Source organism: Cokeromyces recurvatus (assembly GCF_025118155.1).
Source record: "Cokeromyces recurvatus strain NRRL 2243 chromosome Unknown BX663scaffold_49, whole genome shotgun sequence".
In the NCBI taxonomy this organism is placed as follows: Eukaryota; Fungi; Mucoromycota; class Mucoromycetes; order Mucorales; family Mucoraceae; genus Cokeromyces; species Cokeromyces recurvatus.
In genome coordinates, this window is record NW_026251435.1 from 95,406 (window position 1) to 113,576 (window position 18,171).

Here is an 18,171-nt window from a genome sequence, read left to right on the forward strand (position 1 = left end):
ATAATAATAATAAAGTTAAAAAGAAGGTCAATGAGTAGATAGTATCTACTAACATATTGAATTACTCGAGTCAGTTTAATATGTGTGAAAAAAGAAAAGAGAAAGGAAGAGGAAAAGAAAGAAGATTAGACCATCAAGTCCAATTGTATAACTAATCAACTAGTTTTGTTTTTGGTTTGTTGGAGAAAAGAAGGAGATATCTTTATCATGTACCAAATTATCCACTTCAAGAAGGATATAGTACAGATGATTGACCACACAATATATCTCATCAGATAAGACATAAATGAGTGTATATATGTAGGAACTTAGTTATATGTGATCTATTGCAATGAGTAGTGTATGGGTGATATAAACAATATTTAGGTGTACTGCCAGGTAACTAACCAAGACATTATTGAATGATACGGCTATTTGCATTATTAGGATGTATAAAGCCAGAGTACAAGGTTAACAGTAAGATAAGATAAACTCAAACAAGTGACAAGTAGTTTGGAGTGGTGGTCATCCCGTAGATGCATAAGTCACTCGAGAAAAAAAAATAACCTTTTTTTTTTTCGAAGGACTCATTCATAGTATCAGATTCTGCAGCATATAGTTATTATTACAGTATTCTGTCAAGTTTTTTAATTTTTACCATTGAATATTCATATTTGAGCTTTTAGATAAAGAGAAACAAGAGCAGCAGCATCAACATATAATAGACAATTAATCGCGCTTCTTAATTGCTGTGTGTTATGGTACATCGGTCGTAATGGATGATAAATATAAAATGGTTGGAAGACTGTTGATAGGGTATAGAAAGGAGGGAAAGGATTGAACCTTGGAGTAAGCTAGTCCTAGAGACAAAGAGAGGCTTTAATAATGTTATTATTGTATTGTGGAAACAAGAACAATAGAAAAGTATGAACGATGAGAACCTAATTAAAAACCCCATTTAGTAGAAGAAGTTTGAAAATAATTATACAAGGCATAAATCAGATATTAATTTATAGCATAACAGTCTATTCATACTATATTATTATTTTTTTTTACATATTGAACATTATTATATTGGCTATTATTTACTTTATTTTCTCAAAGAAAGAAGATTTGAAGCCACTATCATCAACATGAAAGTTATGATAGCAATTAAATCTGCTCTCTTATAGTTAGTAATCCATTTTACTTAAATATACACTCTAATATTTATTAAATTTAATATATACAAATATCTCCTAATCATCATCATTATCCGACATGGACGTTTCTGTCTTCTTTCTTTTCACTTTCTTTCCCATCTGTGCCTTTAGAATTTCTAATTTTCTCTTTTGGGAACCTTTTATGCTCTTTTCGTTTTCTTCCTCCATCACTTCTTTTCTCACAAATATGTATCTTTTCGGCTCTGACGCTAAAATTTCTGCATTGCCAGCTTTACTAAGGCCTTCTTTAAAACCCAGTGTACGACGGTGTTCATAACCTGGAAAATCATCAACATAAAATGGTGCTGTGCCTCGAACTGCCAAAACTCCTTTAGCCTTTACCAAGCTTTTAATTGCCCATAAATTATAAGGTTTGCAAGTTTTAAGTGTTACATGAATTTCTCCTTCTGGCACATCCTCTATTACATCTTGATCATTGCCAACTTTTTCATCAGATGCTTTTGTTAATAAAGGCTCAACAGCATCAAAAAATCCATTAAGTAACTTTTGATTAGCAATTACATTACGATCTTGATCCTTTATGCCGGCACCTTATAACAAAAATTATGAACATTAATTTTTTTTTTTTTTTTTTTTTTTTTTAATTAAAACATACCCACATGAGGAAAATTGAATACAATCTTTGTATATTTATTTTTTCTAATCTCCTTTGGTGGATTTGTAGCATCGACACCAAACAAAACTGTTCCACCAAACGATCGCACCAACTCAATATTTTCTTTGGCTTCCTCATACTTTTCATATAAAACATCTTCAGAATCGAAACACGTAGCCGTTAAATTATCAGCACCTTCTTCCAAATAGTTTTCACAAAGAGATCGAGCAAATGAAAAGTTACCTTCTCCTACCAACAAAATTTTGTCTTTCGAACTGTATTGAGGACGAAGGCGCTTTGGTAAGACTGTGCTGCTTTTTGGAGTTGTACGATTTTTTTTCGCTCTTTCCATGTTTTCCTGGTACTTTTTTGCTTTTATTTCTTGTATTTTTTTCCTTTCATTTTTTTGAAGTAAATTATGAAGTGAGTTGGATAATTTTGCCTTTTTAGATTTGGCCATTTCAAGTAAAGAGAAAATTTGTGTATGTGTATAAAAAAAAAAAATCTTTGTCTTCTCAAGGTAAATATAACAGCAGTCACCGCAGGTACATGATTTCCAAATAGATATTTTATTTTACTGGAGTATTCTCAAATGATTAGTTGAAAGAATTTATTTTAAAAAGAAACTCTGAGATCATTTTTTCTTAGGCAAGGTGAACTGATAGTCGATATTAAGACTATCTTAAATATAGATGTCTATGGTAGTAAACCTCAACATGCTGAATCTATCCTGAATAGCTTGTTTTCTTTATCAACTTTATATTACACAGTCATGAACACTTGTAGAAACAGAACGTACTTTCATTACTGGGCCTCTTTCTTAACGTGCGTTGTGTATATTGATACTCTTTTTCAAACTATAAATAAACCAAGTATTTTTTAAGTTTTAAATAATCCACCTCTTCTGAAATGAAGGAATCAATTATAAAAATAAGACATATGAATATAGGATTAAGATAAGATACATTACAGCTTACTATGATAGGATTATGCAAGTCGTACAACTATTACATGAGCTAAACTAATAATTGCTTCAGAAGTAAGTTTACAATAAGAACAAAAAAGAACTAGTCTTGGATCTTTATCGGCTAAGCATTTTTGCAAAAGAAACATTAGATAAAGACAATCTAAAGGCTGTTATATGGTTCCAAGCTGTTGGTAAGTTCAATATTATAAAACTTCATTAATGCACAGAATACGCACTATATTGGCACATATATATATGAACAAAGATCACTTTTTTATACTTGCCAGCTTAATTTGGCAAATTTTATCTAATGACCGAAATATGAAGCATAAAAATACTATTAACAATTGAAAACCTGCCAATTATGCTTCTAAATTTGAATAATATGGTTAGAATAGCCCGCATATATGACAATTATTGCATTGAATCAAACATAAGCAAAAGTTCATTTACGCATCCAACACTACCATGGTCACTGATTGAAGATTTGATCAGTAGACGTAAAAGTAAACGACTTAGATGCTCTGTAAGATACCCGCAATAATTGTTTTATTATTATTATTATTTATTTGTCAACTGTATATTATTAAAATAAAATAAATATTGAATTCTACTCACACTAGTATTATTATTTACATAAAAAGATACTAAAAACTATTTTTAAAGCACTCGTTTGTCATGTCTGTAGTGTTCATAGCAGATTCTTCGCGTTTATAACGTAATCTCCTAGACTGTGTGTCTATCTCGTATTTTATTTTATTTTTCCTTTGAAAAGAGTGCAAGTCAATAAAGCTATTAGATTGATAAATATACATCGTTTTGCTCATATCATGTGTCCTTAAATTAGCTCAAGTAAACTATCAATACGTTAAACAATTCTTATCTTGTAACTTGCAACAAAAGGAAAATTCAATACCCAAAAATCTGTCACTAACGTTAAAGAATATTTCACCCGAATAACTATAACAAGGAATATTTAATTAACTTGTGAATAATAAAACTGTGTTAAACTACACATGTATGCCAAATTATATATAGTTTATTTATTTTATTTTATTTTATTTTCAATCTTCTTTGCGACAGTCTGAGAGGTTAATTGCCTTGCCTTTGGTTAAAATATGAATAAAGGACATTTCTAATTTGGTCTGAAATGATTTGTTTTATGTTATTTATTAATATCTCTAAATATGATTGTATGTTGGGGGGAGGGGTTAAAGTACAATAAAGCACTTTTTTATTTTTTTTTCTCAACTATTAGCAATATTGTTATTTTCTCTTAACAAGAATAGGCTTTGGTATGTCTAGAAGTGAATACAATTTGTCTCTTTCTTCCTTGATATCATTTAATGGTCCAGCCCTAATTTATAAAGATATTAGTAAACATGTACTTTTATATAATATCAAATGTATTATTACCAGTTAGTTTCAGTGAGAATATGAAGGACTTCCATCACTTTCTCATCATCGTCATCATAAAATGATATTTGAGTAAATAATTGCTCAGATACTTCAATACGGATCTATATAAAATGTAAGTAATGTTTAACAAAGCTATTTCATGTAACTTACTCTTGGAAATGAATGTACAAGATAAGTCAATAGTTGTTGAAGTGTCTTTGTCTTTACTTGTGAATTATTAACTGACATTAATCCAATGAATCTAATATACAAAAAAAAAAAATTCTTAGTGGTCTCTTTCCTTTGTTTTCCAAGAAACTTACAATTTAACGGCTGATAATAATTTACGGATATTTCGACATTTAAATACTTCCTTTCTAACAAGTGTGAACAATTTCAAATGTCTAATAAAACCAATTTAGTTTTGCTTTTTTCTTTCTTTCTTTCTTTCTTTAATCAATATTTCATACTTACAAATTCTCTTGTTCAATTTTTGTCAAGGTTCCAGATTCATATAAAAGCCCCAAGACATCTAATAATGGCATGGTTACTCTATCCTGTTTTTCGTATTTGACAAAAATATCGAGTAAGATATTAAAAATGTCGCTTAGTATAAATTCTGAGTGCGATACTGGCAAGAGGTCCATGTATTCAATGAGACAAGAGCTGGAATAACGTACCTATGTCATGATATTTTGAGTCATATTGTCTTTACCTTTTTTTTTTTTTTTGTTTGTTCACACTTACTAATGATTCTGTTAATCCACCTGCACTTGATATCAAACCAGTTAAAAGATCAAATCGATATTCAGGTATCTTTAATAATTGTACCATGACTGGATACAAATCAGAAGGTGAAGACCACGATAAATCTCTACCAAAAGATGATTAAAATTACATTTCAAATCGATTTGTTTTTAAAATTTAACTTACTGTTTAATATAGTGTCTTAAAACATCTTTTCCAGGACATTTGAAATACTCATTACAAAAGATCAAATCATAAATGACTTTACCAGCATTTGATCTAACTTTATCAATGCGTTCTACACTTTGTTTTAGTAAAGATGCAACCAATTTGGATGTATGCTCCATTGATAGATAGGCTTGACTATCATGATCTAGTTTAGATATACAGGGCAATAAATAGCCAATAAGTTCCATCGTGGCCGTACGAACCCATGACCCAACATCACCTCTCTGATCTGTACTATAGTCACTAAAACATCGCTCAAGTGTGTCAAGTACATACTGGAAATCATCATAAGAAAGACCTTGAATTTATGTTTTTAGAAAAAGCAGAGATATACATACAAAACTTAATATTAAAAAAAAAAATTTACCAGCTTTTAAATTAACTCCAAGTTTACAAAATATGCTATTTAGTCCTATCACAGCATTTCTTTTAGCTTCAGCATCATTTGCAATTGGGTTTTCCTATGCGTATAAGTATAATAGGTTGCCGAGTTAAATGAATATATAATACATACAAATATATATAATATATGTATACATATATGTACTACCTGAACTTGGGATGCTTTGCATAATTGAATCACTACTTTATGAAGCCAACTTTTATATTTATTATAATCTATTGTTCCTAATGCAAGTGTATATCCACGTCTACTATAATAATTGGGATTTGCTGTATCAATTTTACTTATAGCTTCATCTACTTCCTCCTCAGTGATACCATATGCTTCAGCGACTGCACCAAATGCAAGAACAGCGTATGCTTGAACGCTTTCTTCTTTTCTTTCTAATGAACTATGAATAACTCTTTTCCAATCACTTAAAACATGGGTAGCTTCTAAATGAGTCTTGGAAAGACAGGTAATTAAATGACATACAGCCTCTCGAACATGTTCTGATCCAAAAGTTGTAAGTGATCGTGGTGGTAAATTTGACACAATGGGTGCCAATATACTGGTATTATCTTGATAAAGAGAAATAATCTCTGAATTACTTGTCTCGTATAAAGCTAAAGAAATTTCAGCAATAGCAAGCATGGCGCCATGAGATACTTGCAAATCATTACTTGTTGCGTTGGGCACCTTCAAAAAGAAAAAAAAAATTAGCTATGCATAAAATGTATAAAACGACCTAGTTACCAGGTATGGGAGTGCATGCGTAAGGAAATAATTAGGATCTAAAGAAACAAGATTAGAGAGTGCCTTTGAAGCCAATACACGCATTGACTTATCCCAATGCTTGGCAGTAACCGATATTAAATGTTGAATCAAATGATATCTATATTCATCAAATTTCGCAATCACACAGGCAATGTTCAAAAAGGCGGTATTACGGTTGCCGAGTGAAAAATAATCTGCAACTTGAATAATGTCAATACCATGAGGGAAAATACCTTGTCGACCCACATTTTCTTGAAATGCTGCACTACTTGCACGACGAACATTAATCTCTCTATCAAAGACAGAAACTACGACTAAATTTTGCGCAATTTCTTTTACATAAGGTTTCATTATGTGAGGTGCATAAGCTCTTGCAAACGCCCAACAAACATAACAGCAGGCATCACGAACATGTGCACCAATGGAATGAGAGCCTCGTTTTATATCAAACTTAAGACCTCTAAGGATCCAAGGTATCGTTTCCTGAAGTCTTGCGGGTAATAATAAACCTCTCCTAGCTAGTTCTGCGATAGCAAGTGAAGCGCCATGCCAGGTATGATCTGATACTGCAGATAAATCCAATTCATTATTTTTATTCCACAATGTATTTTCTTCAAATAGCTCAAGTAAAGATCCTACAACATCTTCTGCCAATTCTTGAGGAAGTCTTTGTGTGATACGTCCAATACCCTTGGCAGCTGACCAACGAACAATTGTATCTTTATCTCTTAATCCATTCAATAAAATCTCTATAATAAGTTCAAGATGATCTGATATATCTTCTTCATCATCATCATTATTATTATCACTCAAATCATTAGCTGTATGTTCAATATTATCTGATTGAGTACTTTCCAAGTTTTGACGTAAAGATCGATAACCTCTTTGGTATCTCCAGGATGCAATTTTGGGTCTTAAATAGCAAAGACCAACACGTTGTGTTAACTTTGTACGAAGTTTACGAACTAGCGCATTATTTTCATATTGATCAAAAAATGGCATAGTTAATAAGGGTACAATACCATCGTCCAATGTGTCCAATAAAACTTCGCGAGGGGCTAACTGATATGTAATACACAAACTTTGAAGAATACCTGCTGTCTAAATGATATATAATCATTAATATCTTAATATATATATGTATATATATATTTGCTCTTTGTTTATTTTACTTCAAAAACATCTGCATCTGAACTTAGTCTTTCCTTTGCCCATACAATGTAAGGAATTAAATATTCATAACATATATCTTGTCTGGCAAGTAATCTAGCTACTAAAAGACTTGCACCATCACGCTCTTTACCAGTCGAGCGTAGGTATCTCTTGCATAATTCGAATATACGAACAATCAATGAATCCTGAGTAATTCGCTTTAAATCAAATGGAATCATGCATATTAACGATAGCCATATAAAGCAAATATATCGCACTTCCCATTGATCTGTTTTTGTTGAATCTAGTTTAGATAAAAATTCAAATACAGGTTCCAAATCAGTTACTTCATGCGACATAAATTTGACTAACAATAATAATAGAAAGACAAAAAAAAATTAATTATTATTAAACCTAAAAGTTTTGTAAATAAGTCTTACTAATTGTTTTATATCCTCGAGTTTTTGTTAAAAGATACAAAAAACGATACAACATGATTATGTTTTGATTTAACTCATCTGGAGCATCCATCTTCTTTCTTAGACTTATCATGACAGGCTGAATCATGTCCTCCAAGGTATGATCAAGTAAATGAGGCTGTTCTTGGTATAAATCAAGCTATAATAAATGAAAAAAAAAAATAAGCAAATGAAGATGACTTGTTCCTGTGTTTAATTTACAATATCTCTAATCCGATGAAGAGCATTAGTGATTTCTTGCTCTGGAGATTCACTAGTGATGATTGCAACCAAATTCATAAATTCATCTTTATGTTCAAAATGAGATCTTTGTGATGAACAAATTTGCTCGAGATCTAATTGATCGTCGTCCATCTATTCTTTCGTAATAAAAAATAAAATAAAATAAAAATAAAATGAAATAAAAGTTACTAATTTTACAGCCTTATATGCTGTCTTTTAAATTATTATTATTAAGAGTACAAAACTGTAAGGTAGACTGTTCGATTTTATTTTTATTTTTATTTTGATGCCCCTTTTCTATATATAAAAAAAATGAATTATTCTATTGAAACCATTAACCCTCATAAGGAACAGACATTGCCTTCTAATTCCTTTTTCGACTTACAAAGAGCAGCAGTTATCAGAGATAGTCCTTCTATTCGACTAAGAAGAGCAGTAAAAGGTATAAACAAACCATTAAATTTCTTTGGTCTTTCAATTAACATACATTTAGAGGGCAACATTGCTGCAGTAAAACGATTATTGAAAAAAGTAACAAATATTCAGAATCCTGATCCAGAAACAGGCTGGTATAGTATACATATATATATATATGTATATACATATATACCTCCATTATTTCAAAAATGTTAATATAGATGATAGTACAACACTCATGTATGCAGCACAATATGGTCACGTGGAACTGGTAGAATTACTTTTAGAATTAGGACATGAAGAAGAAGTAATCTCGGTTGTAAGTATACATTTAAAAGTTACTTTGTTATCTTAATTAGTTTTATAATATAGGATAATGAGGGGATTACAGTTTTAATGATTGCTGCCATGTACAACCATGAAGAAGTATTGACAATAACAACTTGAATGACTATTTGCATATATTTATATGTAATATAGATTTTCTTTTTATATGTAAGTAAATACCCAGAATGTATTCATGCTATTAGTAAAAATGGATGGACTGCCTTATTATATGCCGCACAAAATGGAAATGCAAACCTTGTCAGTGTAGGGTTCAAATATAGTCTTTTCTTTTTTTTGACTTGACTTGACTTGAATCTTTTATAGTACCTTTTATCTATATCAGCAGATTATGATCATGTAGATAATGAGGGAAACTCTGCTTTACATTATGCTTCTGCATGGGGTCATGTTACTGTTATGGATTTATTGATTGTAAGTTACTAAAGAGCAATTATGTGCTATGTATATTAATAATATCCATAGTCCGAAGGATGTAATGTCGATCTTGAGAATAATGAACATTTAACTGCATTTGATTATGCCTACAGTAATGCAGTACAAGAACATCTTAAAGGTAAATTTTTTAATAAATATTTATATATTTCTATAGCCAATATTTAACTATTACGAGCAGAAATGTCACAAGCTACATTTAATGATGACTCTACAATATCTGCATCTTCTTCACGTCAACAACAACATACAAATAATTTTTTTGCTAGTAATATAACAAATTCGCGTGGTACTTCTTATGCTGGTTATGAAAGTCCTATTCCTTGTGCATCTACTTCTTCTTCTTCTCTTGTAATACCTCCACCACAAGAAGGATCATTAGCTGCAAGTCCTCGTGGATCAAATCAAATTGTAAGTGGTAGTCCTTCTTCTGGATACTCTGAGTTATTAGAAAGAAGAAGAGCAAGTAGTTTTGGTGACACAAAATCAAAAAGGACATAAAAAAAAAATACGTACAATTTAAGAAGTATATTCTACCTTTTGGATATTTTGTAAATAGATATGATATAAGGAATAATATTCAATAACGTTAATTTATTATATTGTACTTTTTTCTTTTCTTTCTTTTTGAATTATAATAGATACAAGTAACTGATTATAATTCTATTTACTAAGCCTATTCTTAAATATATTTCTTTTACTATTAATCTCTTCAACTGTTAACCTTGATGCTATATCATTGTCACCAGAAAATATGCACTATTAAAACAGAGAATTAATTGAAAACTTATTTTATTTTATTTAAGAAAAAAAAACAGTATATGTTACCTTTATGAATTTATCACAATCAATCATTCTTTTTGGCATATTTTGAAGTATTTGAAATGTTTCTACAGAGTCTTCTGCCTTTGAAATACGTTGTTCGTTTAGCTTTAAAAGAGTAAAAGTGACTTGATAAAGTACTTTAAATCCTTCTCCTCTATAGAAAATAAATAAAGCACATTGAATAAGTATAATACAATTTAAATAAATAAAATAAAAACAATGTCTTATTTACACAAAAAAGCAATCCCAAATCCTCATGACTGTTTCAACCGGCAAAATATTAACAAAAAGGGTTAAAAACCAATGCGTTGTTAATAATGTAATAGGAGGTAGTTCATCTCTACAATCCCAGAAAGATGTATGACTCAATTTTGCCCAAACAGCCGGCATCTTTTCGTAAATCATCAGCATCAACGTACTTTGTTCAATTCGACCCCCTTCCATAGTTACATCAAATATCTTTTCAGGAAAATAGTCTTGAACGATAGTAACCAATATCCAAAATGCTTGCTGCTCTTCTTCCATTACAAGTAAAAGAAATCCAGCTACAAAGTTGAGTGATTGACAGTAGCCTATCGAGGGGGAATGAACACTAAAGGCCAAAAGCACACGGTATAATGCATCTGTATCAAAAGAATAATTATCCGGGAAAGTACGATGGATATCCTTTTTAATGGCATCTTTGCAATGGCTTGTGTCCCTTGCTTTTTGTAATAAGTTAAAGTAGAGTTCTGGATTTTTATTCATCTTTTCCTCTGCTCCACTATAATGCATCCAGGCCTTTTAAAAGAAAAAAAAAAGGAGAAAAAAAACCCCCCCTCCAGTTATTAAATATCATATTTCTGGTTTCTGTGTTTTTACTTGTCTTTTACCTTTGGCCTCATCTTCGGCGGGATACCTTTTCTTGCATACCTTTTGACTTTATATATGTTTATAAGTACGATAGATTTGAAACAAAAGATTTTTATCATACTTACGTTGTGGACATATTACTGGCCATTGATGGCTGTTATTAGCAAGTAATCTATTCCAGGTCTTTATTTGTTTTTGAATTGTAATTTTATATCTTTGCTCAAACTCGTATAATACATCAGAATCAACCCATTGCAGAGGTCTTTTAAATCCATAATTATCCCTTTTTTTTTTCAAACAAGTGTTAATATAAATACATTCCAAAATATATATATATATATATATATATATAAATATGATATATATTCACCTTTCAGTTAGTTTGGAAGTTTCACTCTTGGTAGTAGGTATAACTTGAATAGTTTGTAATGAGTTATGACTTGAATTGTCTGACATATAAACTGAAGAAGATGAAGAAGTGGTTAAAGAAGGTGTTCTTAGTGAAGATTTAGAAGTAATTGTAGAATTTGATAAAGAAAGATCTGTAAAAGGACAATAAGGGACACTGTGCTTTTCAGTGTTAAGAAGTAAATGATGATAATCCGTATTTACATAGTTCATCTGTTGCTTATAAGTTGATTGCTTTTTGTATATCTCTTGCTGTTCTTGTTTTGCTTGAATTCTTAATTTTTCAAATGCTTCCTTTAGAATATTTTGTTGCTTTTTTAAATGCGCTTCTTTAGAATTGCTATCACTTGAGACATAATAAATTTCATATAGACTCATGTTAACAAAAAAAAAGGAGATTGGTAAGAAAGTAAAGAAACAACGTATAAAAATGAAAAGAAGGAGTAGAGAAAAATATAAAATGGTTTAGGGAGATATGGATAAGATTTTTTTTTTTTTTTGTGTGTGTGTATGTATGCGTTTTACTGTTCATTTTCTTATATTCTTTTTTTTATCTTTATAAAGAAAAAAAAATACATAGAGAACTGCTATATAAGAAGATAAAAGAGAGAATCAAGTCAATAAATATAGTATCTATAAAAATGTTAACTGTTATAAGCTTTCTTATAATAAATAAGCTACATATCTTAATATGTAGGCTGAATAATCAAACAAAATAGATGTTAATAGTCATCTTTAAATTTATAATATTTACTTTTCATCTTTATCTTTGGCACAATTGATTGTCTAAAAGCAAACTATTCAAAAAAAAAAAAAAAAAAAAACGTGGCATATGCATTTGGATAACTATTTATCCGTGATATTTTTTTTTAACAATTTTGTGGGGTTTAACTAATTCTTTAGAGTTTATACTTTTTTTTTTTTTTTTTTTTTTTTTACATCAGATTGGTACATAAAATAAAAAGTATGATATTATCAGTTTCAGAAGCTGCTGCAACACCGGATACAATTCAGTTTAAATTAATTTTGGAGGAAAACGTAAAGCACATGTAAATTTCTTTTGATGTACGCATTTAACAAACACATTCTTTTCAGGGCAAATCTGAAACTATATTTCGTACATTTCAACAAATAAATTGGATGCATCATAGATTAAAACAGGCTTTCCCAAACATTGTACATGCCCCTTTACCTGAACAACCTTTGAAAACGCTTATTGATGATCAAGATTATGTGGAGAGAAAAAGACTTCAGATAGAAAGATTCCTAAATAGGATTACAAGCCGTGCAGAATTAACAAGACATGAAGACTTTCTTTATTTTTTATCTAATGACATGGTAAAACACCAACTTCTATTCCTGTTATTTAATATTAATATTAAAATTATTAGCCACTTACAAAAGTGGGTCCTAGTACAAGTACAGGTGTGCTGTCTTTCCTAAAATTTAACAGAGTGATCATGAAATCTAAATCTGATGGAGGTTTCAAGTCATATAAGCCAATTGAGATAATTGAAGGAGTAAGTTTAAAGTATATACAGTTAAAAAATAAATAAATAAATAATATAACATGATAGAATGAACAAGACGTATTTCATAAACACCAAATCTATATTTTATTACAAGAATCCTATTTTGGTTTTATAGCTGAATCTTTAAATCAGCTTGTGCATGCTCGGGAAGTTTTAGGGGATGAATTAACACAAATGGGGGACCTGATTATTGAAACAACACAAAGTAAATATAGACTTGGTATAGGTTTGAAGTCACATCTGAGGGAATCGCAACGTTATTTGGACAGAAAGATGCAAATGTTGGGTTTATTAATGGATGAGTTGAGCTTTATATTTACGAGACAAGGTAAAGAAGAATACATGAGATTTGGTGATGTCATGATTGAGTATAAAAACTCATTTGAACCACTTAAGGTAAATAAAATATATGCTAACAGAACATATTTTTTAAACAAAAATATATATATCATGATTAGATAGTCTTTAATACAAGAATAATAAAATTAATGGAATATGTGGATCAACTGAAGCTACGTAACAGAAAAAGAGATAAAGCAGACAAATTAAAGTTAAAAATAGGCCTAAGTCATCCAGAGTTAAATCAAGCTATAAATGAAGAAAGAAAGGCAAGTCAAGCATAATAAGTGAAGCATTATATTTCCATCATATTTATCCTATATAAAAACAGGCCACTGAATTATTAGAAAAAAGTAAAAAAGAGTTTGATGACTGTCAAAACCAAGTTAAGAAAGAGTTTCAATTGTTTGAAATACAAAAGAATAAGAACTTGCGAAAATCCATCAAAGACTATGTTAATTTGAGTTTACGTTATGAAAAGATAAAATTACAGCATTTAGAAAAAACATTAACTGACATACAACAAATAAGCAACAAGACTTCCTCTATTCAAATACCCCTTAATTGTAATACAAAGAAGAGAAAGCAAGACTATAAAGACTTGAAGAAACCATTGCAATCTTCGACTTCTTTACCCACAAATCAACATGAACACTATTTAATAAGAATTTCAGCTTCTTATGATGGTCGATTTAATAATAAAGATTGGTTATTGCCTAAAGAGTAGCAAGAATGATTATATATTATAATAAAAAAAAAGAAAATTAAAAGTTGAGATAATAGCATTCAAGTATGTATATTTGTATAAAGAATAGAGAACAGTAATTATGATATTCAATGTATATAATAAGATATATCAAAAGGTCTTTTTTTTAAAACTTAATAAGGAGTAAACAATAATATAGTGAATTAGTCTATGAGCATTATGTCTTTTACACTATTTGCATGCAATTTTATTTATTTAAAAGAAAAAGCTTCGTTATATACTATTCTCATATATTTATATACAATCACTAAAGACTATACATTCAAAGATACGTGATATGCTCCCATATAGGAATTCATGCTAGTATAGCTTTCATTAAGCATAGTTAGATTTATTACAATAATACATTCAAGTCAACTAAAGTAAAAGTGCCTTATGTCCTTTGTTTTAATCCAATATATAAAAATACAATTTAATTCTTTTCTTGTCTAAGATATATGATAATCGTGATATATTTCATCAGCATGTATTATAAAACAAGTATTTTTTTATTATTCACTAAGAAACTACAAACGAAAAAAAAAAAAAAGAGGATTGTATAAATATATAAGTAAATATATTTAGTTTCTCCTGAAATATGAGTTTAACTAAAGATATTATGATAACGATTAGTGTGCTATTAAGATTATCCAATTAGATTCATCACAGAGATTGTGACGCCTTTTTATGACAGTTAAAAGCATATGATAACGGATCAAAAAAAAAAACTATAAAAGGAGGTCATTTTCATGCCCAAACTTGCTTTTTTTTTTCTTTTCTTTTTCTCTTTATACAATCCTTTTTTTTCATTTGTTGGCTTGTAAAAGGGCTGATGAGTGATTTTTTGGGATGGCTTCATAGCTTAGTTAGTATTTTGTATGCTTTCTTTCTGGATTATGCTCACCTCTCCAATGTATTCTAATAACGATGTAAACCATCATTGATAAACATTACGAGTACCTCCGGGATAAGTATATGGAACACTGCGACGTTATGGGGCCCATTTTTTTTATTATTTATATATTTATATAGCAGATTTTATTATAAATGAAAAAAAAAACAATATAAATACAAATATTACGCGTATAAGTATGTATATTATTATGCATGTAAATATATCCAAGTGACAAAGACTGTTTATTCTGTACAAAAACTTCTTTTTATGTATTATTCCCTTGCAACTAATGTATACTAAATCATAATTATTGCTTTATCTATGAATATATATTTACGATATTATGTAATAATTGTTTTTTTTTCTTTCTATGTCATAAGATTTTAATAATGAAAGAAGAAAAAAAAAAGTACAATAATCGATGTGATATATATTCCAAGATAAATCATCATGAACATTGTTAGAAAAAGATCAATATACTTTATAAAAAAATAGATTCTTTTGGAATAGCAAATGTAGGCTGTCATTTTACAGAAGAAAACCTATATAGTTGAAACAAACCAATGACACTATTCTTTAAAGATTTAGTAAATGTAATCTGTTACATGTAAAAATATATTTATAGAAAGTAGGTTAAATGCCTTTTATTTATAAGTGTAAGACTGCCATTTATACAAGAATCAATCCTATATTACAAGCCTTTCGTTCTCGAAAGTAGTATGACTTTGGATAAGCTCTTGGTAAAAAAAAAAGTAGAGAAAAGTAGAATAATTATAATTAAAAGTTTATTCTTTAATATTATTATTTGTGAATATAATAAAACTAGTAAATATTTTTTTAAGGTCCTTAGACAATTAAGTGGACGAATTATCACGAATACAAAGACATGGTAGTTTTTATCTAAAATATAAAAAGCATATAGTTAGTAAAAAATAAAAAAAAATAGATATAAAGCTGTTATAACTAGTATGACTTATAAAGAAAAGCATTATATTTTCTATATTTTATTATACTTATATATTACGTTTGATAGTTTTTTATACTACTGTTAAAGCATTTTTTCTATCAATTATCATAGTTTCACTTATAAGATAATAAGAAGCTATAATGGATTCATGACTGTTAGAATGTAATGATTTCATTGCAACAAAACAAAGAGAGAGACATAATAAATGACAATAAATGTACTATTATAACAATAGTATTAAAGGAAGTAATCTAAGCATACTATAACATATAGTTTTTATAAATTGACCAAATATAGATAATAGAAAATTTGAATGCACAATCCAGCAAGTTCAAATAACAATATTTATGTAAAGTAATAAAGTGAACTTAATTCGTTTAGAAGTATCTTGATATGTATTTTTTTATATGTGTAGTAGTCATATAAGCAAGCTTGAAAAAGTTGGACAATGAATCATGTTTGAGCTTTGCTTTAAGATAGAATACGTGCCAAACTTTCTTTTTACAGTCTTGATATATCAACAATAAAAACCATCATTTAGTCTTCTTGAAGATTAAATTTGTTTATTATATTTCGGGCTAAACTGTCTGTAAAGGATAAAGTGAATTCAATAAATTACATGTTTTAAATTTCACTTGTAACAGAGGAAATACAATATCATTACGGAACATAGAAGTATACTATATAAAAGTAAAGTTTAGTTATTAATTAGATATAAAAACTTTTTTTTTTTTTTGGTTTTGCTTTGCCTTCTTTCAAAGACTTTTCTTATTTATATTTGTTTGGCGTCACATTCCACTATTGTAGTGTTCTTTTATTTATTTCAACTTGTAATAAAAAGCATACTCTTTCCTTCTTTTAATGTAATATCTTTTCTTGTATTTATTTATTAGATTAAAAAAAGGGGGTATAATAGGCACAAGTGATACAACTATATTTAAAATATAAAGAAGGTATTATTAAAGCTTGGCCTAGTAATATTAAGAAAACATAATTTAGAAATAGAAACAAAGTACTTGTGATATGAGTAGAGGCGAAAAGAAGCATAGATAGACAATGCTTAAAAAAGAATAATATACCCAACTACAAATGATATTAAGCTTTGTAAATAATTTAGGGTATATTTTCTGTATGTCAAAAAGGTCAACTCAAGAATACTGTTTTTAACTGCAATCATAGTAATCTATTTAATTTACTATTAATGACATGATAATGTCTTTCCTTGTAGAAATATAAACAAGCAAAAAAACAAAAAACAAAATAAAAATGTCTACAGTGAGATATTCTTTACGTGCTATTTATACGCGTAATATTTATATTTATATCGTTTTTTTTCATTTATAATAAAATCTGCTATATAAATATATAAATAATAAAAAAATGGGCCCCATAACGTCGCAGTGTTCCATATACTTATCCCGGAGGTACTCGTAATGTTTATCAATGATGGTTTACATCGTTATTAGAATACATTGGAGAGGTGAGCATAATCCAGAAAGAAAGCATACAAAATACTAACTAAGCTATGAAGCCATCCCAAAAAATCACTCATCAGCCCTTTTACAAGCCAACAAATGAAAAAAAAGGATTATATAAAGAGAAAAAGAAAAGAAAAAAAAAAGCAAGTTTGGGCATGAAAATGACCTCCTTTTATAGTTTTTTTTTTTGATCCGTTATCATATGCTTTTAACTGTCATAAAAAGGCGTCACAATCTCTGTGATGGATCTAATTGGATAATCTTAATAGCACACTAATCGTTATCATAATAAACATAGTAAACAAACGTGATACCAACAATTACTCCTTAAAAAAAAAATATACACATATCTCTTTTAATTATTATTATTATTCCTTTTGTTTATAGTCTAATTCAGTAAGAATAATATATATGTTTATACATTTTTATAATAAGATCTTTAGTCAAGTCAACATTTCAGGGGAAACTTAAAATAAAGGGATAAATATCAAATATGTATAAATATATGTGTATACCATTTTTTATTAAATATTTACATTTTTACTGTATGGCAGTCTGCTTTTCTTTGTATTTAATCATAATAGAGCTTCTTAGTTAATGCGCTTGAAAGAGAGAGAGAAAGAAAGACATGCTACTGCATAATTAAAATACTCGTTATATACTCAAGTTACTTGTTGAAGGTGCTTAATTACAATTTTGGCATATCCATATATTGTGTAGAATGACTACTTTAATTGTATCATTGTGCACATGTTGTATATGTCAGGAACTAAGCTTTAATTTG

At 28.9% G+C, this 18,171-nt stretch overlaps 6 protein-coding genes across 6 annotated transcripts; 2 read left to right on the plus strand and 4 right to left on the minus strand.

The window, feature by feature from the left end:
• Positions 1-587: 587 nt before the first annotated feature.
• On the minus strand, positions 588-1,049 carry BX663DRAFT_527024 (uncharacterized protein). Its single transcript, XM_051529985.1, has one exon. The coding sequence runs from the start codon at positions 935-937 to the stop codon at positions 722-724; it is 216 nt and encodes a 71-aa protein (XP_051377823.1). The 5' UTR covers positions 938-1,049; the 3' UTR covers positions 588-721.
• Positions 1,050-1,217: 168 nt separating this feature from the next.
• Positions 1,218-2,257, minus strand: BX663DRAFT_490565 (uncharacterized protein; the record flags this gene model as incomplete). The annotated part of the gene is made up of 2 exons (XM_051524962.1): positions 1,218-1,732; positions 1,798-2,257. The coding sequence occupies 2 exons, from the start codon at positions 2,255-2,257 to the stop codon at positions 1,218-1,220; spliced, it is 975 nt and encodes a 324-aa protein (XP_051377824.1).
• A 1,520-nt stretch (positions 2,258-3,777) lies between these two features.
• Positions 3,778-8,312, minus strand: BX663DRAFT_481168 (armadillo-type protein). Its single transcript, XM_051524355.1, has 13 exons — positions 8,129-8,312; positions 7,889-8,066; positions 7,469-7,815; positions 6,276-7,397; positions 5,688-6,218; positions 5,505-5,598; positions 5,096-5,435; positions 4,910-5,036; positions 4,637-4,842; positions 4,486-4,566; positions 4,334-4,424; positions 4,181-4,284; positions 3,778-4,121 (listed from the first exon to the last, which is right to left on the minus strand). Exons 1-13 carry the CDS (start codon positions 8,279-8,281, stop codon positions 4,031-4,033), a joined length of 3,465 nt encoding a protein of 1,154 aa, XP_051377825.1. The 5' UTR covers positions 8,282-8,312; the 3' UTR covers positions 3,778-4,030.
• A 149-nt stretch (positions 8,313-8,461) lies between these two features.
• On the plus strand, positions 8,462-9,847 carry BX663DRAFT_533654 (ankyrin repeat-containing domain protein; the record flags this gene model as incomplete). The annotated part of the gene is made up of 8 exons (XM_051530545.1): positions 8,462-8,591; positions 8,643-8,718; positions 8,795-8,885; positions 8,939-8,992; positions 9,047-9,157; positions 9,218-9,325; positions 9,377-9,467; positions 9,528-9,847. The coding sequence occupies 8 exons, from the start codon at positions 8,462-8,464 to the stop codon at positions 9,845-9,847; spliced, it is 981 nt and encodes a 326-aa protein (XP_051377826.1).
• A 162-nt stretch (positions 9,848-10,009) lies between these two features.
• BX663DRAFT_556392 (rab-GTPase-TBC domain-containing protein) lies at positions 10,010-11,809 on the minus strand (the record flags this gene model as incomplete). Its single annotated transcript, XM_051531715.1, has 6 exons — positions 10,010-10,105; positions 10,175-10,325; positions 10,404-10,951; positions 11,044-11,090; positions 11,149-11,306; positions 11,394-11,809. 6 exons carry the CDS (start codon positions 11,807-11,809, stop codon positions 10,010-10,012), a joined length of 1,416 nt encoding a protein of 471 aa, XP_051377827.1.
• A 588-nt stretch (positions 11,810-12,397) lies between these two features.
• BX663DRAFT_533655 (uncharacterized protein) lies at positions 12,398-13,586 on the plus strand (the record flags this gene model as incomplete). The annotated part of the gene is made up of 5 exons (XM_051530546.1): positions 12,398-12,480; positions 12,583-12,769; positions 12,823-12,951; positions 13,009-13,359; positions 13,422-13,586. 5 exons carry the CDS (start codon positions 12,398-12,400, stop codon positions 13,584-13,586), a joined length of 915 nt encoding a protein of 304 aa, XP_051377828.1.
• Positions 13,587-18,171: the final 4,585 nt, after the last annotated feature.

What these genes read in the sequence shown, in the direction of transcription:
- BX663DRAFT_481168 (XM_051524355.1), bottom strand. Translation starts at nt 8,281, where the DNA reads ATGGACGACGATCAATTAGATCTCGAGCAAATTTGTTCATCACAAAGA. An exon ending in TGGAGTTAATTTAAAAGCTG is followed by an intron (nt 5,436 to 5,504) that starts GTAAATTTTTTT and finishes CATAAATTCAAG; the next exon opens with GTCTTTCTTATGATGATTTC. An exon ending in TTGTACATTCATTTCCAAGA is followed by an intron (nt 4,285 to 4,333) that starts GTAAGTTACATG and finishes CATTTTATATAG; the next exon opens with ATCCGTATTGAAGTATCTGA.
- BX663DRAFT_527024 (XM_051529985.1), bottom strand. Translation starts at nt 937, where the DNA reads ATGGGGTTTTTAATTAGGTTCTCATCGTTCATACTTTTCTATTGTTCT.